General features: G+C 39.4%; 1 protein-coding gene across 2 annotated transcripts in view; it reads right to left on the reverse strand.

The window, feature by feature from the left end:
• EEFSEC (eukaryotic elongation factor, selenocysteine-tRNA specific) overlaps positions 1–26,625 on the reverse strand; it is a 128,353-nt gene that overhangs the window by 17,813 nt on the left and 83,915 nt on the right. For both annotated transcript variants that reach the window (XM_068409013.1, XM_068409014.1), the window contains exon 6: positions 23,400–23,556. In XM_068409013.1, the coding sequence (XP_068265114.1) occupies positions 23,400–23,556 (157 nt within the window). The remainder of the gene's footprint in view (positions 1–23,399; positions 23,557–26,625) is intronic.

The raw sequence follows: 26,625 nt of genomic DNA on the forward strand, positions 1-26,625 counted from the left end.
AAATACCAAAACATTATCCAGTATACATCAGTGATGTGCACCGCATGGGTGTGCAGCCTTCCCAAGCCAAACACGGCCAGTCTGCATTTCAAAATTCAGTAAGCTTCTGGAATTTTGGGGCATAATTTCAAAAGGACACATTAATGAAAGAATTTGTTAATTGCAATACTACTGCTTCAGATAGAATAGGTTCAACGCGCTTCACAGAAAGTGCAACAACCAAACCTGCAAGTTTGACCAGATTAATGTCACTAACATGCCCTACCACAGGTACACCTAAGTAACAGATACAACGGCCAGAGAGTTATCTTCACATTTATAGTGTTTTTCATTACAGATGCAGAGAGCTAAAAACGTAAGTAAGGCAAGGGTGAAGTAAGAGAGGCAAAAAGACTAGAAAGCACAAGGATCCTGGGAGCCCTCTGAGCACAGTAACAAAAGTACAGTCACAGACTGGTGGAATAGTCAGAGCTCAGAAGAATTAATGTATTCTCCAGCCGACATCTGAATATTTTCTTGAATTGCTCTAAAGCACTTTACAATTGCAGGCAGAAATCCCTGATCTTGGCACAAAGGATATATTTTTCAACCATTTGCCATTTTACAGCTCAGACACAGAAGCAAGTTAGTGCCTATCAGCTGAGCTTCAGTAACTGCGAATATACTCCTCAGCACATCATATGCACGACAGAACATCTTCACTGAGATCTGAAGGGAGATCTAAGGTTATGAATTTATAGCACATTTGTGATGGGGTTTGAGCATTCCGACAGTCACTATCACTGAGATAACAAACAGCAACTCATTAATCCACAGAAATGTGACAGTACAGTTGAGTGCAATAGTTTTCTCAGCACTTGGGTTATTTTGAAATCTTGAATCAATTGTTTACAGAAGCTCTTCACTTGTGTTCACAGCAGTAAGTGCTCTACATACCAGTGAATCTTTAATAATTCCTAATGTGCAGCATGTATGAAATTGTGGTTTGTTTTATTTGAACGATAAAAACCAGCACACATAATGGATAAATAGTTCATGATGAGTAGAAAACACAAATTTTCAAACAGAACAAGCACTTCGTGTTTGTTGATAAAGTTGTAACTTTCAGTCAGAATTACACAACAGTAACTCTATTACAAACCAGTTCCAAACACAACAGGGGGAAAACGCTTTGTATGCAACACAAATCAAGTAAAGTATGTAGGCATAATGGCATAGAAAATAAAAGTTATTTAACAGAAGAGCCCATACATTAGCAACTGAAACTTCAAATTAAAACATAAGATGGTGCCCCGGGGGGAACACTTAGCACAAAGACACTACAGACAGCAAGTCCGTGAAGACCAGACTACTTGACCAATGCCAAAAAATGCAAGTCTCTCTTCAAAAGTTCCAGGGACATAAAGTGAAAAGTTAATGTTCAGAGCCATTGTGCATTTCAGACTTTCTTGTGACCTAAAAACCTATCCAGCTTTCCAGGGAAATGTCCAGTTTTCAATGGAAATGTTTTCTACATTGCATTAGCATCACATCTGATCCCCTAAAAGGTGAAAAATAAGGATAAAAGCCTTCCAAGAAAACAAAAATTGTATTTTCATTGTTATACAGTAATCACAACATCTAGCGCAACAGAAATGCTGCCTCCTTTGTTTCAGCACAGTAGCACCCAACTACTTTAAAAAACCCCAAAGCAATAAATAATAATAATTCCAATGTATTACCAAAGCAGACAAATAAAACAAAACTCACTGAGCAATAAGAGAAAGAAGAATAGGCCCTCCAATGCCATGCAAGCCCCGAGGCTGACAGCTCTATGCAAGGGATACCAGCGCTTGCTGCTGCGCGTAGCAGGGGCAGCACATTTATTCTCTCCTAAGTAAACTGGATTCTACCTGTTTTGTAAGTATAAATTGGGAGTAACTCTAGGCATTCAATGGTTGAAATGAGAATACAATTGAACCAATAACTGTTGCTCATACCAAGGAAAACAGAGGAACAAGTACTGCCTTACAGAAGCCCCAAAACTGTAATACAACTTGCTCTCAAGGTATTACAGCCCTAATGGATAGACATCTGTATTGGAAATTAAGAAACGCAGACCTAGGGAGTTTTGCTTGTTTTCCTTCTATCAGTTCATGCTACTATTTCATCCCTGTCCCAGCTTCCCCACTTAGAAAATGGGGTTAATAATGCTACAATTCGTTATACAATACCTTGAAATACACAGCGCTCTGAAGAAAAGCTTACATATTATTTAAGTTTACAAAGTGTCATTGTTGATGAAACAGACTGTTTCTTTTAATTTCATCTTTAAACAACTCCACCGAGGTCTGAAGATCTTGATTTATTTCCGATTTCACAAATTTAAAAAAAGGCTTTTCGTGGAAATGTAATTCATGAGTTTAACATTTCATCAAATATGCTTTTGTTAAGTGCTGTTGAGCAGGCACATTACTCAAGGTCATAAACTTTAAGTCAAATCACAGGCAACTGAGCAGCTCCTGCCCTTTTTCTATGGTCTCCATGCCTATCACAGAAGGCTAATTATTTCACAACAAAACTTGGGAAGTGTGTTTTTTTCCCCTAAAGCTGTATTTGTTCGTTGTTTCACTATTTCTGCCTCCAGAGCATGAATTTGTGTCTGCAGTTCATATTTTCCCATCAGAACCACACTGCTTGATCCATCCGTACACCAGCAAGAATCATGTTGAAGGTAAATTACATCCTTAAGCAACATTAACTTTTGATCGATGCAAAATTTAAACCACAACAAAAGAAAACATAGATAGAGTTCAAAAGTCAAATAAGAATCAGAAGTATCTCCCAGCTTGCCTAGGCTGTGGGTCTTCCAAGGTTGCTGGTAAAAAAAAACCCCAACTCTCTAAATGCTTTATATTGTTTAGAAAATTAAGAATGATGTCTACTACCAATTTCTGTACCTTCACCCTCATTATGGCTATCTTTTGGCCCTTGGCCCATAGCATATTGAGAAAGTAATTAATAGCTATCTGTATCCATTTCTTCTACAATGTAGATAGATAAATTTTCTACCTTTTGTCTGTTATTTTGGGAAAGAGCCTGTAAGAATCTCTGGTATACGTACATTCGCTATTCTGATATTTTTCTCCAAAATTGTTCACAAGAAGGACAAAATCCTGCCACTAGCTTTTCTCCTCTTTGAAATTTAACTGAAAAAAGGTTTAATATAAAATGGCATGTGACACAAGCCAACAGCGGCTACTTCCATTGCATTAAAAGTTAGAACCAATCCTCTAGCTTTTAACAAAAAAAAAAAAAGACAAAACCAAAACCAATCACCACCACCTTCCTTCTTGTAGCACAGCAAGAATTAAGTGAAGAAGCAGGCCAGACCCAAGAGGGCAGCCCCTCCAAGACTTACACCTTGCCCCCATGAATCCATGAACCCTTACAGCCCCTCCTACGTCTGGAGCAAGCTCTACTCCTATTAGGAGGCAGCTAAGAAACTAAGTACCTGTGACTACGTGGCAGCGTACCAAGAGCAGGATAGCATGCAAACTCCCTATCAGGATATCAAAAAACCAAGCAGGAGTTATGCATGTTACGCATAGACGTATTAACGAAAGAAAGGACATAGTCTGCAGAACATCTTCCTTAATAAGGTTCTATAAGGTACCCTCACTTTACACAGCCAAAGATCAAGTGTCACTAAGGGCAATGGAGAACGGCTTGTGGAACTTTGCCAGTCACATTATCTTGCTGTGGCAGGAACACTGATGGGTATCAAGTGCTTTGAAATGGAAAAAGTCCTCTCACAACGTGATCAGAAGGTACCAGAGACAGCAAAAAAACACCTTATAAGATGCATTTGCTAAAAATTTGATCTTTTTTGGTCCTTACAACTATAAGATGCTAGAAATTAAGAAGTATTAGATCATCCAGGGAACATCTCAATCTAATATGGGCTATTATCTGAAAGTACATTTTAGTTACCTCACCAGACTGTTTTACAAACTTATGAATTAGGTAACCACCAGTTTTCTTCTGAAGGTTAATGCCCAACTGACAAGAAACACAATGGATCAAAACAGGACTTTGACAAGCAATTTTTTAAAAAAATTATCAACAGTCAATGACAACAGACTGCTGTCTGACTTGATAACTAACCTAAAATCTGGAGCAAAAGCTCCATGAGATGGTCTTATACCAGTGATAAACAAAAACTCCAGAGTCCTCTTCACTGCACTGCCGTAAACCTGCTGGCAACTTATTTAATCTCTCTAGATCACTGTTCCATGTCTTTGGAACACAGGGAATACCTTCCTTTACTGGGTCAAAGAGAATAAACTCCATCTGCTTTCAGGCACTAGCAGGAGGACTACCACTACAAAGTGTCAGGGAAAAGGACTTGAAACAGTTACTATCCATTATACTCATACTTACATAATGAATATAGCAATAAAATTCACATATGAATGTATAAAAATTCAGACTGTCCAGCTTTGCCCAAAATTAAGCCAGACAAGAACTCTGCATATATTGTGCACACTGCCAGAGCTCAGACTCCTGCAAAAAGCCATGCCTTGACTTCTTTACCCTGTACTGAGACAGACACAGATTGTGGCGAGATATTTAAGCATTTAAACTGTTTGAGTTCATTCTAACATCAAACATATTATTTTGTCACGCCTATGTTATTTTCTTTAATTTTCAGTGTAACATTTGCAGAAAAACAGTCCTGCAAATGTAAATAGTTTCCTCCTATAAGCAATAAATTAGATGGTTATGAGAAGCAAGGATCTACATGTCCAGAAAGCCATGATTATTACATCAGCTCCATTTTTAGGACAAGTCCCAAGATGTGCTGACATGAAAAACAGAAGTCATGGAAATATAGAAACAAAAGTCTCAGGGTATTGTTTAGTACCAAAATAGATATTTCTATTTTTAGAAAATTAAAAAAAAAAACAAACCAGCAATGTATTTCTGAACCGTGACTGGTCTGGAAAAGGGAGTTCCCCAACTATATAAGATTTGTCAACCTCACCCAAAATAAAGCAAGTGGGGCTGGTTGTTTTTAAAATCTGTTAGGACCAAATGACCCTGTTAAGAGAGTTAAAGTTTATTCTAGTCTCTTCTGTTGTCCTGAAGCTCCTGTTTTATCTTAGTCACTTCTACAGTCTAGCCTTTCACAAGAACCTCTGAAATCCAACCTTTGTTTCCTAGCCCATGCTCTCTTTTCGGAGTATGTCCGAGGGACCAGCACTCACACATACTGGAAAAGGGGTTCCTGCACTCTGTGCACAGCACAGAAAAAGCCTCACTCCCCTGAAACACTTGCGCTGAAACAAAGGATGCCATATACGATCCCACATGACAGAAGCTTGCTGTTCAAGAAATCAGTGATCAGTAGTGGTGTCATAATATACAGTTAAGCAAATAAAAAAGGAAATAGTACACTTTCCTTCTAGATATTACAACTGGTAAGAAAAGAGGGGAGATCAGCAACTGCACTGGGATACGAAGAGCTAGTAACATGGAGCAGTGTTCCAGGTGCTAAAAAGATCTATTTTTCAGGACCTGGAACACACGGGGATCATACACAGCTCTCCCAAGAGCAGCCAAAACGCACAACGTTGTCTTGGGTCAGTGTCGAGCAAAAGCCCGCACAGAAATTCATTAAATCTCTTTGGACATACCACAGTGAAATCGAAAGGCATGGATGTTCAAACTGCAGCTCCCATCTTCCTCCGAGCACTACACACAGCATTCCTTTGTATAGCCTTGGCTGCAAGCCCACTGGTTTCACCACTTAATGCTGAGACGCACTGTAAAGCTTTTATATTTGTGGAAGCACATTAAGAAAGTGCCTGAAGAGTGCCAGTACATGTTTGAAATGCCACCAGCCTGCACCATCTTAAAATCACATGCAGCATTAAGAAAAGATTGATAATCAAGACACAAATAAAACAGGCCTAACAAACCCCATTTAATAAAGGAAATAAATTTATAACTACTGCAATCTTTCTCCTTTCATGATGACCAAATACGGTACACTGGATCAGCTTTCAGCAAGGCTGGGGGAAGGGGAAAGACTCGTTTAACAGTTGGTCCCATTTAGTATACAAAGCTGGAAGGAGGCAAAAGGGTAATAACTTCACAATGAAGAAACTCCAAAGACCTAGAAAAGCGTGGCAGCCTCCAGAGCTGGGGTTTGCCAAAAGGCTATTTTGGGGACGGACAGGGCTACAAAGCTGCTATTAAGCTTCAATGCTTAAAATAAGCCTATAAACTCAGAAAATATTTATCTGGAAGGGTGGCAGCCCAATAAAAGTTTTATGAATGTTTTAAAACTGCCCTGTCAAGGGGCTAGCCGCTCAGTCACCTCCCTCCCTCCTAAAAAACAACACATGCAAGAAAGTGGGCCCATGTGTCAGGTTCCCAAGCAGGAATGACAGGGCAGCCTGAAAAATGGCTCCGCACCTCCTGCACCCCCTCTCATGAAGCCAGTAGAGCACACACCCCTCCCCGTCTCTCCCACTGCTGCAGGAAACAGAGACCTGCCGCAGCCTTTCCTCCGCTACTGCAGGAGACTGGTATCTCTAAGCCATCACTTGCCTCTACCTGTTTTCTCTGAGATCTTTTTCTCCTCCCTGTTAGCTATCACCTGTTGAGGAAGTGGGGGAAAAAAAAAAAAATCAGTATATATAAATAAGGCACACCATGGGAAAATACAAAACCAATCTGATTTTAAAGTTCGTACTTCTAAAAGCATCTTGGATCCAGAGGTTGTAAGAACATACGGTTCGTGCTCCTCAAATGAGCCAGTCACTGTTAATTTGGCACTGGCTTACAGAGATGGACAGTAGGCCAAGTGTAAAGAGACAAGGCAATTCCACTTTGGGCTTCCACGTGTCCCATTTGTGTTAACACTTTAAGTTTAAGAGAAAAATCAAGCTGAAAATCATGCAAAGACAATGAATTTGAGTAAAAGAAAGTAAAATTCATTTATGAAACTGTGTGAAGCTTGGAAATGCCAGATAGAAGATGGATGCTGCTTCTCCCTCCTGCCACACATTTTTTCCTTTCCTATCTTCCCACCATCACCAAATCTAAAACTCCACACAAAGCTGAGCCAAAGGAAGCTTGGCACCTTCCTCAAAATCCACAGGGGGGAATAAACACAGGCAGCAAAACCAAAATGGGATAGAAGATAAGAGCCAGTGACCAATGAAAAACCGTTTGCAGCCAACCAGACACTCACCACTCACATGCGGAATTGCTTCCACAATAATCAGGTCCAATTACTAGGAACAACTTTCAGAAAAATGAACTTCAATTTGTTCACAGTCACTCCACTCTTCCTAGGCAGTGCCATCCTATGTGGCTCCTTTAATTTCTTTTTCAAGTAAAATGTATATAGACTTAAAACCAACACAAAAGCCCCAACCAAAAATGCCCCAACCTCGTGGCAGAACAGAGCCACCCGCTCGCAGGGCTGATGGTCCGACACTCACTCGTGCAACGGAGCACCCGCGACTCCCCGGGCCGGCGGTGGAGATGCGAGGCCGTGGCCAGCCCAAGGGACGGTTGGCAGGACAGATGTTTCCTGTCACCAGTGTCACGTTTGTGTTGTTACAGATTTTTTTTTAAATGTATTGTCTTACTCCATCTATCTTAGTGAATTGTCCAACTTGTAAAATTCTTTTAATTATGTTATTTTCTTCCCGTTATCTGCATTATCTAAAGTTATTTATACTGTTATAATCTTGGTTTCAAACACTGGTTATAAACATTGTTGCAACAGTTATTAGACAGGGACTCACAGACAAATAATTTACTTTATGACTGCTCTGAAATGCTGTAACATGATTTTGTTTCCTCAACACACTTCTCTACCAAAAAGGAAAAAAGTACTAGAGGGACAAGATCCAATCTGCCTTCCCCCGGGATGCCAAAGCAGCAATTTTCCTGAAGATGGCACAACGCTGTCCTGTATTTGAAGCCTTGTTGGCCACTTCTTTCTGGGGGAGCGGAGCAGTTGCTGAGCCAGAGTTTGGCAGGAGTAAGTGCTCTGTTAGATTAAGTTTCAGCGTAATGTTCTCGATAGGAATCGGAGCACCATCCCTAAAGTGCAACGGGAGGGTAAAACGCCAACCATCAAGATGGATGGTTTGTTTTTATTTTTATAGAGATTTTCTAAACCTCAACTTTCACCTCTTAGCCCCCTCCTCCTCCTGTTCTCAGTCACCTCCAATAGCCCATCTGTCTGCTTCATTTAATAGAAACCTGTATTTCCTAGCTAATGGATGCATTTGGCTAAGAAGATAATCTCTTTGTGTTCGCTTCAGTTGTCACATTCCTGTTATCGTATTAATACTGATTAAATACGAAACCCAACATTTAAGTCAGACCCCACACATTATTTAAAAGCGACAAGATATTCATATTTTGGCACTGTGAAACCTCAGCCAGCATGGAAGTGGCCTCCTCCCCCTCTGAACACCTCACCTTCCAGCTGGGATGCCACCCATATGGATTTTTTACAGGACAGGATACTTCAATTGCACCATCCTATTTGAGGCCACCGGACAAAGTTCAGGTTTCCTGAAAAGCTCTAGGACTGGTACAAACTTATCCCAAGAAAACTGTGACATTGCAGGTCAAGCAGCATGACGGTGGGGGTTACAAGACAGGAAGGGTCAGTACAGATCTTAGCACTCTCACAAATGCCAAGTGGCAATTCACAGCCCACATCTGTGCCTCAGTTTCCCCCATCTGTACACAAGGATATTTCACAAGCTGTGACGTAGGTGTGTGGCTACTTTATTAATGCTTGTTTGGGTCTGCATAGCTACAGACTGGAGGTGCAACAGAAAAATGAAGTACAAATCGCCAGACGTCAAATCAGTGAAAACTAATTAAACAAATTCTGGGATTAAAGCCAACTTCATAACATGTCACATTTTAAAAGCAGCCAGTCACACATGTGATAAAGCACACTTCTAACCCTGAGCAAAGTCATCCTCAAATTCCAGAACAACTCCACTCATCAGAACTACATTGCAACAAGACCCAGATTAATTTGCACCATTCCTTTCTCACTTCTTACGCAACCATCACCAGCCTCTGTGGAGGAGGAAGGCTGGGATATGATAGCCATGGAAGTGAACCTCATGAGACACATTCTAACTCACGGTATTGTTCAACATGTAACCATCACTAATTTTTAAATAAAAATTATTAACATGGCTACTTATTTATTCAGGGTTAATCCTATTCAAGTTAACGGACTACCACCGCCATTCAACAGAAGCACAAATTAGTAAGACTTAACCTCAAAGCTCTGGTGAAATCAGTCATGCATATCACTGATTTTTCAAAATTGCAATTCAATAAGAGCCTAAGTTACATGTGCTAGTCATCTTTGTGTGCAAATATCAAGTTTGAGAATGGAAGCACATATACGACATGTGCAAATTATTTCAGTTACTGAAGACAGACCCAGTGTTCCAACCACTCTGATTACACCCACCTTTCCTAGAGACTAGGTACAAGCTGCAGACACTCAGGTGGGACCTTTCCTAAAAATGGATGCGACACCTCCTGAGCAACTCTGGAGCAGAGGAGGTTATACCATGGTCAGGAAAACTCCCCTGGGATGTCAAGAAGGCTAACCTAACCTTCTGAGATTCATATAAACAAACAACTGAACATGGAGAGCCTTGAACCAAGGGACTCTGTTTACCTAACCCCTGAACTGCAAAAGACATCAATCCCTGCCTTATTAAAGAAATGCATACGCTAGCCAGGCATGCCTGCTTGATCAGCTCTCTCCTGTTCACAGCTTCTGCGGGGTCGGAGGAAGTTCCAACAGGCCCCATTCCATAAATAAAATCCTTCTGGCTGGCGATAACTAAATTGTATTAAGACTGGCTCAGACAGCTTCAATTAGAAATAATCGGCAGGGGTGGACTAAAATACCCTCCATCAATTTGCTTACAGATGGTCTTTTCCTCCTTTTCCATCCCAAACCAATTCTAACTACCTGGTTCAATGAAAATGGCAGAGAATTCATAACATGCTTCCACTTATTATATGTGTAATCTACATGTATGTGTGTCCTGAAACCAAAACTACATCTAATATAAGAGTAAAAGCTTTAAGTACAGAGAGAATCAACACGTCTTTAACAGAAATTCCCAACCATCAGCAAGCAAAACCAGGAAACTTAGATTCTGAATAACAGACCCTTCCCCCATGTTTACAGGATTTCTCTCTCCTTAACCATCCTAAAATCATCCACCTGTATATATTATAAATCCACCCTTTCTTCATGAAAATCAGAGAAAGTAAGGATATTCAAACTCATTGGCAAAACTCTACAGCACAGTCTCCTTACAAGTATCAGTACTTTTTCTGTAAGATTTTCAGCTTTAATAAAGACATTTAAAATCTGTTGTTAATCTACCTATAATTTTTTCCAAATGCCAAATAAAATTGATTTTTTTTTTTCCTGTGCTTATAAGAAACAAGTTCTAAATGAGAATCACTCCTGCTTTTGCTTCAGCATACATTTACTCTGAAACCTAATCATATATTTAAGAGTAAAAACTAGTGAAATGCATGATGATCAACTGGACAGAAATAGTCAAGTTATTTGTTTTCACAGGTGTGAGAAATTAATTTGATTTTTTAATAGGAATAGGCAAATATTAAAAGATATACATATTTTATAATTTTCTCCAAAAACTTTCATTTCTATTTGGCCGTCACAGGGCTTAGTCAATGGAAAAGGGTTCTTAAAATATTCAACTTGTTTTAAAAGGAAGAGCAACTCAAGACAGACTCTGGGTCATTAAACCCAAGCTTAAGTTTCACTTAAAGTAAAAAAAAAAAAGTGCTGATAATTTACTAAATAAGTCAAATCTTGCTCTGAATGTGCACAATTTCAAGAGAGAAAAATAAAACAACACAATTAAAATCAATTACACTATGTCCTCAAACTACTTACTTAGAGCATAACAAGGAAAATATGAAGAAAAACTAAGGAAAAAAAAAAGTCAGGGATTGAGGAACCAGGCATCAATTTCCACGTGAACTCCGTAGGGACTATAATCTTTGTGCATCATCTGAAGAGGTACTTGTGACAACAGTCGATTGTAATGAGCCATGAAAAGAAAATCCTCAGTTCATGATATACAGCCTGCTCCTGTCTGCAGGAACTTGCATTCTTCAGCACATTTCCAGTCCTTGAAAACGTCTTCTTTCCCTCGTGCCTGTAGTGTTACCTGGCACACGCTGCTTGGCACAGCCCATGTTACCATTGTGCTAGCTTGAAAAGATAATTCATTGCAATCATAAAGAAAACAAATGCATATTCTTCCTGTTGTATTCATATTATAATACCAGTCCTGATGACCTGATAATTTAGGAACAGACAGGCAAACAGTCCCTTGCCTAACACATCCATACATTAACTGCTCAAATTAGAAAGAGGGAATGTTATTCTTTCACAGACAGAAAATTGGGAAGGTAAACATATGCATTCAGAACTAAATATGAACCTGGCAGCAAAACCATGCACTGAATTAAAAATCCTCGGGTGCACAGCAAAAGACTGTCCCATACAAACCACGTTCTTCATTTATATACAAAGAGACAGTTTAGGATGAAACAAAGTAATTGAAGGGATGGCACAGGTCCATTTTCTTGGTTCAGGGTTCTGTAGTTGTTAATATATTTACTTTATAAAAAACAACAAGCAGCTAAGGCTGCTCAGGGTTGTGTGGGCAAGGATGACTGGCAGAGGAAGGGGCTGTAGGAGTAAGCAAAGGTAAATGGCCCAACAGAGAGGGAATTGAGTGGAGAGGGGAGAGCAGAGAGAGAATAGGGTAAGACAGAAAAACAAAACTGGGTAGCTCATCAGTTGTAACAGGGAAGAACAGGTTCTCCAAATTTTCTTGATTTCCTAATCTGGAATAGTTGGGGGGATGAGAGGGAAAGGGGTGGGGGGAATTGAGGGCTCGGAGGTTTAAAAAGCCATTACGATAAAACCCACAGCACAAAGGTACACAATATGGAATTCTTGTGATTGAAGTTACAACCTCAGATATTGGACGAAAGACTTTTCTAAGCAGGAGATCATGGTTTTCTCTACCTATAACTTTTATTCCAGGTATTAAGTACTTTCAAAGTATTTTCTGCAGCTTTTTTTAATGCAATAATACTGTAGTTACAGGCAGGAAATACTTTTGTTGCTTATGTATAATATTATACAAAATCACATTACAGCAGACCCTCCCCTATCAAAACAGGTCTATTGAAGCTCCAGTTATTTCCTATTCTTTATTAAACACTGAAATCCCTTTGTGAAAACACAAACCAAAGACTGCTTTACACAGACTTCCTTGAAATCAATGCACACTATTAAGAACAACTATTTTTTTTGTCCCCAAACTCAAAACATGGATCAGCCTCTCAAGGTTAACCTCCTTGTCACACGACAGTTCTCATATCCACTAAAGCACTGGCCACTGTCGCGAGTCAATACTTCAAATAGCCTACAATTTGCAAACCACAAAGCTCTATGCCTCCAGGAAGCCCCCATGGTGTATGTTTTTACTCAGACTTCAAAAAGATATCAGAACAAACACTAGTGGAAAGGGAAGGTGAAAGGCCCAAGGGATGAACGATCAAAAACAAGTAAATAAGCACAAACAGTTTACAGAAAGGGAGAGAAATTTCACTGCAAGAGGGCAACCTGAATGCATGAGCTACCCTTGTGGAGACATTTAACAAGATCAAAGTTAAATTACGTAAAGGCTTGGAACGTAAGTATTTTCCACCCAAATACTGCAAAGCCATGAGCAAGGACTGTAACATTCAAAGATGGCAGCATCTCACTTTGCATACAAGAAAGCAGAAATAAAGGTGAAGGAAATAATTCCTTCTTTGCTGTTGTATAAACAAACTACAGACCTGGGAGCGCAATCTAGATCTTATGGCTTCCACCTCTGTGCTCTACCATAAACAAGAGGGGTCTCAGAGAAAGCTGCCCACTAGAAGCAGGACAGAGTGAATTCCTCATTAACAGCTCACCCTGAAATCCCCCGCTCCACCTGCGCAGAGTACTTCACAGTCATCTCTCACCAAAATGAGTAGTCCTTCAAAATAAAACTCCACCTTAAACATCTAAAGAAGCAGAGGCAGCAATTATAAAACGTGCAAGTCCCCAGAACAATTTTTTAAGCATTTAACCGTCTCTTTAGCAGTACCGTGTTTGGGCAGTTCAGTCCCACAGGGATCCTCTGAATCCCTCACATTTAGCTGTACTGACACCAACTGAGTGCTTGGCAAGAAAAAGAGCCTTTCTTTCCCAGGAGGACAACTGAACAGCAGTGAACTTGACTAAAACTGATAGAAATGCTAATTTTACTTTAATCAAACATATATATTTTGTTACTCTTCAAAAGAAACTGTACTTGATCCCTTCAGTATTTTTTTCCAAGGCACACGCTGAAGCATCCCAAAGCTGTAGTGGAAAGTATAAGAGTTCTTATGTTGAACTAGGTAAGAATTAAATAAAAAACAGATATTCTCATTTGCTCTAGAAGATATAGGTATTACAGGATTTTTTTTTTTTTGTGCTCTAAGGTTCTCAACCAAACTGTATAGACACATAATAAAACCCACTGCTAGCTACATTCTTTCTCAAGAAAAAAAAAAATGTTTTCACACTTGAACTTACAGCAAGAGTGTACTGAATTTGCAAAATGAAACACCTAAAAAAAAGGACAACAAAAAACCAAACAGAAGGTAGCACAGGCATCCTGCTCTTGTGTGCAGGATGTGTAGTACACTAAACTTCTGCAGTATTTCATGAAAGTAAGAGCGATCGTGTTGTTCCATGCCATCTTCTAATCCAAACTGCAATTTCAGCAGCGTAAATCCAGTGAAGTCAAAATTAAATACAGAATTTGGTCTGCAGTGACTGTAGCAAGGCAACTCAAGGTAAAAAAATATCCTAAATGACAATGCAGCAAAAATTTTAAAACTTGAATATAGCTCTATTCTGCAGTTGTATGTTTATGGAACTTTGCAACTGTCACGTACACAAAATAGGGCAGGATCACTTTTATAGGGGAAATAAGCTTGTTCATTTCCTCATTTTGAATATTTCATTTTGCTACCCACCAACATGGTTCTTTTTTTCCTCCCTTTTCCTTCGAAAAGGTAACGTACAGTAAAAGAATTCCATTTAACAAAGGATTTCCTAAGCACGGTAGGCAAGGCTCATGACAGCCTGACAGGGACAGTTTACACAACAGCAGTACGCAGCTGAGAAAGATTAGATAATTTGGAAAAGGTCACTGCATAAGTTAGTGGTGATGTGATGGCAAATACAAGCTCAGAACACAGCAGCCTGCTCAGCTACAGCCATTGCAGACACATACTGCCAGTGATCGAGACTGTGCAATAGGGTCCAAGTAGCTTACCGTTGCTGTTGTAATTATTCAAAATTCAGCAAAGTAGCAGCCCTAAATACGTAAGACGCTTCTTTTCTCCCAGGGAATGCAACTTTCCACAATAACTACATTCCTCCAAAATAACAAAGCCTGGATTAACTGGAAAGACTTATGACCACAAGAGACCCTACACAGAAGTAAGGTTATAATACGCAGCAGCGCTACCAGCTCTCAGTTTTACCACGAATCTCAAGATAAGCGCACCTCTTTTGAAATCCCAAATCTTAAAAACATGCAACTGAGTGCAAATCTCAGTTTGTTTAATTTATGTATCTAGCACTTGTGGCTTAGGAGAATCTTATATGATCTGAGTTTATCTAAGAAAAGAAACAATCTTTACAGATTTTTTTTTTTTTTTTTTAAATAAAAATCATTCTTTGCGGGCTTACCATTGTGAGCACTTTGGACAGCTGACTGCCAATGTCACCGCCAACTGAAATAACAACTGTTCAGTTTCAAAATACTTGTAAAAACCCACAATCGTCTCCCAAGCTCTCCCCACACTATCAGATCCACATTTTATCCTCAAATTAAGATAACAAATTCTAACTACAGCATCCTTCTGTTCTGCAACAGGGATCTAAAACTTAAATTTAAGATACTAGTAGAGCAATTGCTGTTCTCAAAGGAAAAAAGGTGGCTGTTAATTAGCATGCACTTGGGAAAAGACTGTTTTTTCAGCTAAATTCTCTACAGCCTCCATCTGCAGAGGGCAATCTCGAGCACAGAGCTGGACTGGATTTTCCTTTCAGCCCTGCCTTTCAAGAGCTCACAATATAATACCACTAGCACATCCACAGGTCAGAAACAAATCCCCTCTATCCTGCACACCCCTACAGCAGCCTAAAACTGCTGGCAGAAATACTGGAGGGCAAAATAAGCTGTTACTGGCATAAGACTTCAGAGACCAAGACAGATAGGGGGGGAAGGGGGGGGCAGTCTATGTCGATTGGAAGCTATTATTAAGAAAAAAAAAATATAAGTGATCTTCAGGTGAGGATTTTGGTTTGGTTCCCCCCCTGCCAAGCGGTAGAGGTTCTGTAGAAGTGAAGATACCCATGCTATGGTCAAACAAACCCCTTCTGCTGGAATTATTTTTCTTTTCTTAACAGGATTTTTTTTCCTTAAATTGCACAAATAATTTCCTATTTACAGCAGAACTCCAATGAAGTGCAAAAAATAAAGGAGTTACTACTCACCGAGGAGAACAAAATAGTATGGGACAACAGGACAATTATGAAGCATCACCCAAAACCAGCAACATTTTCCTCGTGTGTGTCAGTGTGGGGAATGCAATCATGTATTTGGAGCTTGTATCAGAATGCATCTGCACAACGGAGAGCTAATTAAGATTTTTTTATATTCCAAAATTTTAAATGCTTAACTTTGTTACCTTAGTACTCTTGTCTTTTCAAAGTAATTTCCTTTAGCTTGAGGCAGGCCTACATCCTTACTGCTTTCAAAATACAAACAAAAAAGCTCACAAAAACACACTTTACAGAGTAGAATAGAAGTAATCACCTAATCATAAAGACAAAAGCCAGCAAAGCCCAGAGTTAAAGCTGGGTTTGCTTTAAGGCTAAACTCACACTATTGCAAGTATAAGGTGCTTTGCTATTCAGGGTAGGAGGAAGGGTTCAGTACACACTGCTCTTCACCACCATTTAACAATTGGTCAGAGAGCAATATGACTTTTTCCTGAAGACCACCCATAGCCCTAGCTTCAAGGGGAGTACAATGGTCATTGGCGTATGTGATGAGTAGGGAAGAAACACAGACTACGTCATATGGTGTAGGATGGCCAATGGTCCTTCCATTGCATTAATGACACTTTCCTGCAGCTTCTCTTGCACAGACATAAAAAGGGTGTGTGGGAGGGGAAAAAAAATGCTTAATCTCGTTCTTTTCATCAATTACCGAGAAGACCCCTGCGTAGCCTACACTGTATCCAACGCAAAAGCTTACACAGGAGCTGGACCTTTTTCTTCCCCAGAAGCACTCAAACACTTCTATGTCACCTGGTATCTGGTAATTTATCGTCCATGTCTGCCTGATCCCAGAGGAGCAACCTGCTGAACAGACACTCCAATGGCAACTTGATATCCAAAGAAGAGTCTTAACCTCCCATGGGCACACCATCTACTCCAGCATGCAATGACCAGCTGGCTGCCTCTGACACCAATCTTACAATCAACACATCACCCTTTAAAGCTCTAAGTTTAGAGACTTAGTCCTGCAATTCTGTCATTATAGTCAAGACCAGGATCTACTAATACTAATATGAATGAGGCAGCCAGCCAGTTGATAAATTAACAATTCCTTGACTTCTGTTTTCATTCAGAAGTAATGTTCACAAATCTTGACTTTGATTCCACGAAAAGAACACTCTAAGGTCAATAAACCTGGATATTCAGCTCCAAAGGCCAATATGGGCTTACACGATGTCACCACTTAAAAGGTAGGTTTGATTCCTTCAGGCCAACCTTTCTGAATAAACGCAGCACAAACTCCTAGTTCCTATGTGGTCACCAGGACTTTCACATCGCTACAGTTTAATCCGCTCAAGAGAGGATCATACAGGGAAGCGATGCTTCCCTGGCAGCAGTCCTCTCCCAGCCTCTGTCCATACCACACTAGCCAACTTTCACAAAAAGGAGAGAAGGAGATTTATGCTTGAAGTACCCCTTAAGGATTTTAGGTTTTGTTTGTTTTAGAGGGTAGGGGAAGAGAGACTGTGAAAGAACAAGCAGCTAATCTCCAGCTTTTAAATAAAACACAGCTACACAGATTTCTTTGCCCTTGGGCTTTTGTTTTTCCTCTTGACTAAAATCCTGCTCAGCCTCACCTGACACTGACAGGGATGGCAACCCACCAGACCCTTGCAGCCAACAATTTTTTATTTTCTTTTGTTCAAAGAGGAGCCAGGCTGGGCAAACGTGGACATTAAATGTGCCTAAATTTCATTTGGCCTAAGAGAAGAAGATTATCCTATTTTAATGCAACACAAGCGAAGAATTCCAGATGTCAAGATCTCCCACAAAAAGGTACGCTGCTTAGTGACAGGATGTTTAATTATTCTCAGTGCAATGAAAAGGTTTAGACTGCCCCATTCCTGCCAATGTCAGTAAGGACTGCCCTCCAAATTAAAGTGGAAATATGACATTTATCTACAGTCAACTATTTAAAGCTTGTCTCCTACAGTTGTTTAATAATATTCCACAAATGCCAGCTACGGTGTGTTGAGAGCTACCTGAAGAAAGTGAAAGACCCTTTGAATAATAATTAAAAAAACCACACAATTAAGTTATTTCTGAAGGGGGAAATTATAGAAAACAATGCGACACCCAAATTATTTTCCTGCTGCATTTTTCCATCTTTGTGTAATTAATTTCCCTCATACTATTCAACCTCTATTCAACTTCCTTGCTTAAGTGGAGTGCTAAAAAATCTGATTTGAATCTCACTTTTAAACACACAATTTTTAACTGGAATTGAAATTACGCAGAGTAGTGCTGTTCACCCACAGATCTTACATCAGAGCTTTCCCATTATGTCATTAACCACTTTGTAAGTCAGTGTGGGATCCCATCCAATGAAAAAAAAGAATGTGGCAAAATATAAACCACCAAACCACACAGACATACTATCTCCACAATACATTAAGGGGGAAACACATATTCGGCATTTCTACCCTTAATTTCATACATAAGTATACGAGAGATTCTCAACAATAAGGCACACTGGTTAAATCTTACCACTTTATGTCATCTTATACCAACAGTGCAGAATCCCAGAGGCATTGTGTCCCCAGACTAGGGAGGACGTCAGTACAATTACTTCAGAACAGATTTTATGGCATATTCAACCCCCCTACCACGACATGGAGTGGAAACAGTGAAAACAGACTCGCCCTCTCATATGCAATAACACTTATAAACACCAGGCAAAAAGTTACTGGCAACAAAAGACAAGGTCACAAACAAGTTTGTCTTCACCTGTTGTAAAAAACTTAAAACTACCATTATCCTGGACAGGTAAAAAGAACAAAGTAAAAAGCTCATATTCCAATATTCTCATTTGTATTCCTTCTTATGAAAAGTGTGTCTTTTACTACATTTAAATTTGCGCAATTCAGAAATGTGTTCAGCTGTTGTGTTAGATATGCACTGCTTCTTTCACATTAAGAAATAAGGTAGCTTTTAATTCATCTCACATACAGCAATTTTTACTGTATCGAGTCAAAAAGAGAAGAAAAGAATTGCAGTCAAACATACCGCAGTGCCTCAGAAAGGATGAAGACTTTACTAAGCAACTAGACGGTAAAGCAGACAGAAAGGAAAGTGAACTATGCCTGAGATACCACATATGCTCCAATTAGATTTTAAAAGTCGCTACATTTTACAATAATTAAGCACAAGACAAATGCAACATGCCAAAACCAATGAAATGAGCATATCTGGAGCCAATCTTTTAAAAGATGTCATGAGACACATGAAGAGATCATGATTTTGCAAACCAAGCAGTGTTTTACAGGGTCAGTTCTTGGGTGAGAGACAGTTAAACAAAATCCACAATTAGCACTAAGTTATTCAAACGATTCACTGAACTTTCCTCTGAATTTCTTACCAACTGGCATGACATTCCTAGGTGCAACATGTGTTGAAATAAGCATTTTCCAAAGACTGTCATTGTTAGCTTTTGTCTTCTTTAGAATAAGACACTTAAACATACAGCTCCTGCCTCCCCAAACTTGTTCTTGATTTCAAAGGTGAACAATACTTTTCACTCATTTACCTTGGCTATATAACGCAGTGTTCCCATTTACAACTAAAACAGCTGCCACATATCACCCACGTCAACAAGAAGCACTTCATCAGTAGCTCGCTCGCTCACACACACACGCACCAGCATAACTTACAAAGCGTTGTAGTTTAAATTGCCTTTCAAATTCTGTTTGCTTTGTAAGCAGCTTGTTAAACTAAGCAAAACTCTCTTGTGAGTTTAGAGATTATGTCCCTCTTTTTATGTATTTGGTCGTGCAACCAGCCTGGAAAGTAAGCGTCATCCTGTCGATTAACACGCCTTGAAACTTTTTCCTCAGTTAAAATACAAACAGCTCCACAACCCAGCCCTACAGAAAGGCAGATCTGCCTCCAAATACTTTATTTTTTTAAAAAACTAGATGCTGCTGCAAAGAGTCTAGAAAATAGGTTATATCTTGTCATTCAAGCAATAAAAGTATGCTTGAAAACAGAAACAAGACAAAAAACACATTGTCCTACTTTCCACCACCCTGCAGCCTGTCCATATTACCCTGACACAGGCACTAGAAAACATCCAGACGAACTACAATAAGTATTCTCAAAATGGAACTACACCATCTTCCTCCGCAGAGATGATCTGGCAGTGCAAGAAATCTCTGCTAAGTAACACCTCTCAATAGCCAGGTTACACTTGGCTTTGTTTCATGTTATTAGCTTTACTTCTACCTCCTTGGACCACCCCAAGGGATTCTTCTCCATTATGTTCTTCAAATACTTGCAGATAATCATATCTCCCACTTAGACATCATTTAGCCAAGTTTCATGCATTTCTTTTCATCTTCCTTCCCTCATAAATCAATCCCTTCAGTCTCCCCAGCATTCTTGCTGTTCTTCCCTGAATTTCTTCCAAATTGCTGACATCTTTCAGCGACTGTGGAACTTCCAATTGCATACTCTACTCTAGATGTGTTTTTTTGTAGTCTAAAGAAAGATAATTAAGCCTTTTCAAGAAATATTAATGCTCCAAGTCTGGAATAAATCTAAATCAGAGATTTCTCTTTTTTTTTTTTTTTTTCTTCCAGAATGGATAGTAATTATCCACATTTCACAGAGCAGAAGAGCAGAGAGAAGTATCTGAATTATTGCTGCACACAAGCAGTGCCAGACTAAGAAACAGATCCGTGTTCTGCCATTTCCAGTCATGAGATCTGCCAAGTTTCAGCCCACAGATGACGAAAGACAACGTTCCCAGGCTGTGATCTACAGGCAAACACAAGCCATTTTCAAGTGACTATGGAACAGCACTCCGGGAGCCCAACACTTGCTTGCGTGAGCGGGCACGATGCTGGAGGCTGTCGGCACTGGCGGGACCATGTAACACCCTACAACGTGCCACAGTCTGCTATTACCTTACGTAGTCAGGACACAAGTCTCTGATACATCTACCCAATTTTTATTGCTATATAGAGGTTTGCGTCTAAAACTAGTCCTCAGCTATCATCACGTTAGCTACCTGAACACACTATTCGATTCCAGAGGTTAAGACTGGTTTTAAATACGAGAGGACTGACTGACTACCAGGCTATGGCACTCCAAGGCAGTTTTCAACTTGCACGTTTCCTTCACTTCTCTCCTACTCCCCGATACATTTGTGAAGGAATCGGATGGAAATAACTGCAGAAAAATTAAAAAGAGCTCTTCACAAATGAAATCTGTAAGAGAGACTATATGAGGGGAGGCAAGGCTGAAGAACAGGGGGTAAGGGAGAGAAGAGTCTGATCATTTAAATTTAATTTAAAAAAAAAAAAAAAAAAATCTAGAAAACCCACAAACAGGATGCAGACATTAAAAAAGCAACACTGACCTAACAAAGGAATGTGAACTGCAGTTGACTTAAACTGCATCACAGCAACAGCCTTCCCCCTACACACAAATCTCTGCAAGTCTTAAAGACACAGGTTTTTGGGCCCTTCCAAATTCTGTGGGCTTTTGCCTCGCTAGCCACACCTTGTTTGATACTCTTAGCTTGAGCTGACATAGTTTATTGCCTCTTCTTTCCAGATGCAATAGTACACAAATTTAACCCAGACTAAAGAAAACTAAGTTGTATTATTCTGTCTGCCTTAGAGAGCTATTGAATTCTAGTATTCTGCTACATATTCTTCCCATTGAAAGAACAAACTATAAAGGGTCCTCTGTTTCAGGGTCTGCTGTTAAACATCAGAAGAATAACCAAGATTAGATAATGAACACCTTGGTGAAAGGTATCATTTCTTCCCACTAATTCAATATAGGGAGCAAAAAGCAATTTTCTAAATCTGTGTAGGATTTTCTTAATGCGATTGCTGGTTCGCAATTATAGTTCCTGCTTACATCCACAGTGGTGACAAAGACACCTTATTTGGCTTCTCCCTGTCCCATGAAGAACCATTTCCTCCATCCAAAATGTGGAAATGGCAACATAAATGCCATCCTCCTGTTGTTGTTCTCTTTCATCATATTTTTGCCTCTGGGAGATAAAAGCTACTAAGAACACTACGTTTTTAAGCAAGATACCATCTTGATTTTCAGCTTGGAACCTTTTCAGCAATAAGGTCATTTACATGTCTTTTCACCACCTACCTCAAGGTAAGTATCTCAGTGACTGCTTAAAAGCTTTTCTATAATATAAAATGCAAAACATACATGTATCTGGTGCAACTTCTTTAAGTATGAATTGTGCTTGCTAATTAGGCGCTCAGACCTATTTGCAAAGTCTAGCGTTTGGTGACAAAACTGGAGTTACACAGCTAGGATAGAATGCAGGAGGGTTTTTGTCTAATCAGAAATTCTTATTTTGTGATAGGAAGAAAAGAGGACATTTGCTGAGGGTCAAAATTAGTGCACTTGCATAAAGCCTTAAGTTAAATGGGAAATAGTCCATCTTCAGCAAGAAACCGGGAAACTTCAGTTTTCTCTGTAGATCAATTGCTATGTGATTGTTTGCTGTCATAGACTATCATGATTTCTCTTCTCCACTTGCACAACAGAAGTAATCTCGCACATCTCCCTAAAGAGGGTGGAAGATTAACTAGTGACAAATGGGCTGAAGACACTACAGAAATACAAAGTACTCCTAGTATCATTAAAATCTTATCCCATAATCTGAGTTAAATGCAGCACCTATTATTGCCTTTTGAAAAGGCTCAGAACAACTTTCCTATCTTAAAAGGAGAAAAAAAAAACCCCAAAAACAGTAATGACACTTACAAGCTCTAGCACCCATCATTCCCTATGCTCTAACCTAAGGAGGCATAAATCCTTGCTATAATTCACCAAGAATGAAAAATACAGTAATATATAATATCATAAAACCAGAAGACACAAGCAATTAAAAAAACCTCTCAAGATCTCCAAAAAGTCATTTATCAAGCAGTTTTTGCTTGAAGGCAGGTAATAACATGCACAACAGAGCCAATTTAAGGAACTTGCATCCACTATACTATATTTAATAAGTAGCTACAGGTAAAAATGATTGCAGGTTTATTTTCCTTTATTTGTTCAGAAGGGCTCTGGTGTAAATCACATGTAGATTAAGAGAGAAGAGATTTCCACAAACCTTTCCGGGCAGAGCATGATTTTGATGTTACTGAGGCTTAACAAGAAGTCATTCTGAGATCACAGTTTGTTGACACAGGAGATCTGGCTTCAGGCCATTCAGTCTCACAATGTAAGTTAGAGCCACCATCATTTAATTAGAAGAGGTACAACCCACCAAATCATCAGTGGTCCAAGTGGGAATGAGCCGATTTCAAAACTTCAGGAGACTACTGGTAACATTCAGACTTGCAATATGGAAAGATCCGCTACACCTGACATAGGTAACTAAAAGAGGGTAGATTCAGACTAGATATAAGGAAGAAATTTTTTACGATGAGGGCAGTGAAACACTGGAACAGGTTGCCCAGAGGGGAGGTAGATGCCCCATCCCTGGAAACATTAGTTGGACGGGGCTCTGAGCAACCTGACCTAGCTGAAGATGTCCCTGCTCACTGCAGGGAGGTTGGACTAAATGACCTTTAAAGGTTCCTTCCAACCCAAACTACTCTATGATTCTATGGTTAGTATTTGTTAGCTGATAAGCACCTACCTGGAATTCGGATTTTAAATTTGCCACTTTGTCCAAAACCACCATCTATTACTCCATCTTCTCCTGTAGACAGTTTGACTTTTAGACCCACGAAAATCTGGATGTTTGTTTCCTTTTTGAACAACGAACGACCAATCACACTGTAATCATCCATCACCTGCAAAAGAAATAGGGCTTCATTAGCCTACAACCTAAAGTGACAAGAAAAAATATACCTATGAGATACACTAAGTTTGGTGACTCCTACCACCCTGCCCTTGGAAAACTATTTACCCCCAAAATGAAAACTCCACACAACTCATCTAAACTGCTGAATTTAAGGCAATTTGTGTCTAAAACCATAGAAGACTAGGTGAATGAATATATTTCTGCTTTCACCTCCTTTCTTCTAATATAGGAAAAAAAGCTGCATCAGAACATGCTGTAAAGATCAGTTAATTAAAATCTTTCCTTCTTTGAAACCTTTCCATGAAAGTCACTTAAGTACCTGTGCTCACAGAAAGTTTATTCCATTACTTATCCTACAGCTAAGTACATTATCACCTACATAAACGTTCTCTGTCTCTTCACTCCAGAACTGCACTCCAACAGCTACACTTCCAAAGAAACAACAGAATTACTCAGAGTTTCTAGATAGAGCCTTTTAAATATTCACCTTTACATACCCAGTGATTTGTTAAACTAAAAGCCTTATGACCATTGTATCCAATTTTAATTTCAAGGTTTGTAACCCAGTGGGAAGAACCATTCCAAGTTGAATTCTTAATTAAGCTATCAGGAACAAGAGGCAGCAAGGTTGGTGGGTAAGGCAAGATAAACAACCCTCCCTTAGGCATTACAAAGTATAAGGTGCAGTCAAGTAAACCTAATCCTGTAGGTGTGAATATCCTTGTATATCTAACGCCTGGAGTTACTCTACCTCACAGCCACAGCAAGAACATTTATTTACTTATCAGAAGAAATGAGGGGATATTACTTAATTTTCCAAGGGTTTTTTTTTTTTTGGTGGCAAAAGCTGCAGCTCTTCTTCATATCTTAGGAGCAATTCTTAGATCAACATAAGGGTTTCAAAGACCAAAGTGACTTAGAAGGGTAAAAAATAACCAATTTGAACATTCCCCTTCATTCAGTTTAAATGATAACTCGAAGTATTGCTGGTTTATTAAGCTACTCTCCTTCCTTGAAGCTTCTTCCATAAACAGTAGTTGATATACAGATTCAAATCCCTAGCATTCTTGTTTATTTACATGTTACACATGTATGCTGCTATTTTAATGCCTATCTCAGTATGGCAGTAAACCTAGCATCAGAAATTTAATTTTTGTTTTATTTTAAATGGGGCTTACTTGCTCAGCTATAAACAGCCTTGAAAGGGCTGTGCAATATTAGAGAGCACTGGCAGGACCTCACCCTGTCCTACACCACATGTACATGCAGGATGAGCAATGTCTACAGCCCTTCTTCCTTCTTTCACATGGAAACAACACCACCACAGGTAGCTCCGCTCCCAGCTGAGTGCAGGGTCAAGGCTGTAGGACAAGCATTCAGATGTCTCAAGAACATTCACTGCCTGAACATCCAACTCCTCATCTTTTCCCAAAAGGTCACGTTTCTGGGGTTTTTTTGTCTGTCCTCTCCCACCACCGCCCCCCCCAACACACACTGCTTTAAAATAGCTTGTGAACCATTAAAGGTAGTATCACTGCTTGGCAACCTCTGGCTTAAATATAAAACTGAATAATGTCTTTTACCAGAACCACTGATAACAGGTGGTGGTAGAGGGGGAATACAAGCTTTCAGGCATGTTTGCCTTTCTTCGGGTCTGAAATAGAAGACTAGCAGAAAAAGTAGTTATTAATTCCAACCTGAAGAAGCACTTACATTCTCAAAACCTTCTTCATTTTTTCCAGTTGCATTAGCTGGTGAAACAAAAATATTACTTCTTCCTATAAATCTTTCTTTTATTCCTAAAACAAGAATTTCAAAACAGAACATCCCTCTCCTTCACCGCTGGCTACATGCTTCTTACCCCTGTGTTCAGATAGTCTCTTACACTCCAGTGAGGATCTTCCATATATCTATTATTTTTGTAGTTATCCCCCCAAAATGGCACAGGAAGCCAACTTTAAAGACAACATAAACATCTTTCATTTTTCCAAGAGTACTTCAAAGTTATCTTTAACTTAATTAAAAATGGAATTACAGGGTGAGCAATCACACTAGGCTAGAATGGTTCCGTTTAGAGCCTCCCCAGTAAGGTTGTCAGAAAAAAACTCAGAATGCTTTCTGTGAGCAAGTGTTACAGGCACCGTGTACCTTTGAGTAAACTGGTAATGATAACCTACAATTGATGATTATAACAGCAACAAATTCTGCCACCATTTAGGTATCCCATACTCAGTACCTTTTGATTTTAAAACCCCTCATCTTTTATAAGTAAATGTGCTTTTTAGAGTCTTGCTCTTGCACACACAATTTAGGAAACTAACTGAGGGCTCCAGCTGCACTGTTCCTTTCACTCCAATGGTCAACTTGTTAAAAAAATCCCTCCTTAACTGACCAGTATGTTCTGTCCATATCGCTACTATTCCTTGGGCATCTCTATAGGCCATTAGAAAAACAACTGCTTTAGTGGTGCTGAGACAGTGAGCGATCAGTGACTCGCCTAAGTGGCTGTTTGGAATAAAACCTTTATGACCTAAAGCCTCAGACCCCTACACTAAATACCATACGCCATCATCCCCTCCAGTTAGCCTATCACCAATTTATCCCTGAAGAAGAGTAAATAATATGAGAATACCTGATGTAACTGATCAGTCTTTGCAGTAAAATAGGTGGGTGAAGGAGAGATAACTGCTATGAAGGAAACCTTATTTTCTCAACTTTAAGATCATTTAATAAAAATAAAAGAAAAATTAAATTTTTTAGTCTTGCTTTGTAGAAAAACACAGAAATGCATGTTGTTCTCTCCAACTGAAACTCAACACTTCCAATTATTTTACCAGCAATTTACCTCCAATCGCTGGATTTTAAGTTAATCCCCTTTGAGTTCTCAGAACATCTACAATGGCAATCACGTTGCCTATTAGCTGAACAGCCTTTTGGGAGATCTTTCTGCTTTTCTCTCAGACACTCTTTTTGTTATAAAATATTATTAACTTAAAAAGCCAAACGCCGCAAAGACAGTAAGGGATACGCAGTCTGCTCTGAAGCAGCAGCAAGGGGC

Source organism: Nyctibius grandis, chromosome 10 (assembly GCF_013368605.1).
Source record: "Nyctibius grandis isolate bNycGra1 chromosome 10, bNycGra1.pri, whole genome shotgun sequence".
NCBI classification, from domain to species: domain Eukaryota; kingdom Metazoa; phylum Chordata; class Aves; order Nyctibiiformes; family Nyctibiidae; genus Nyctibius; species Nyctibius grandis.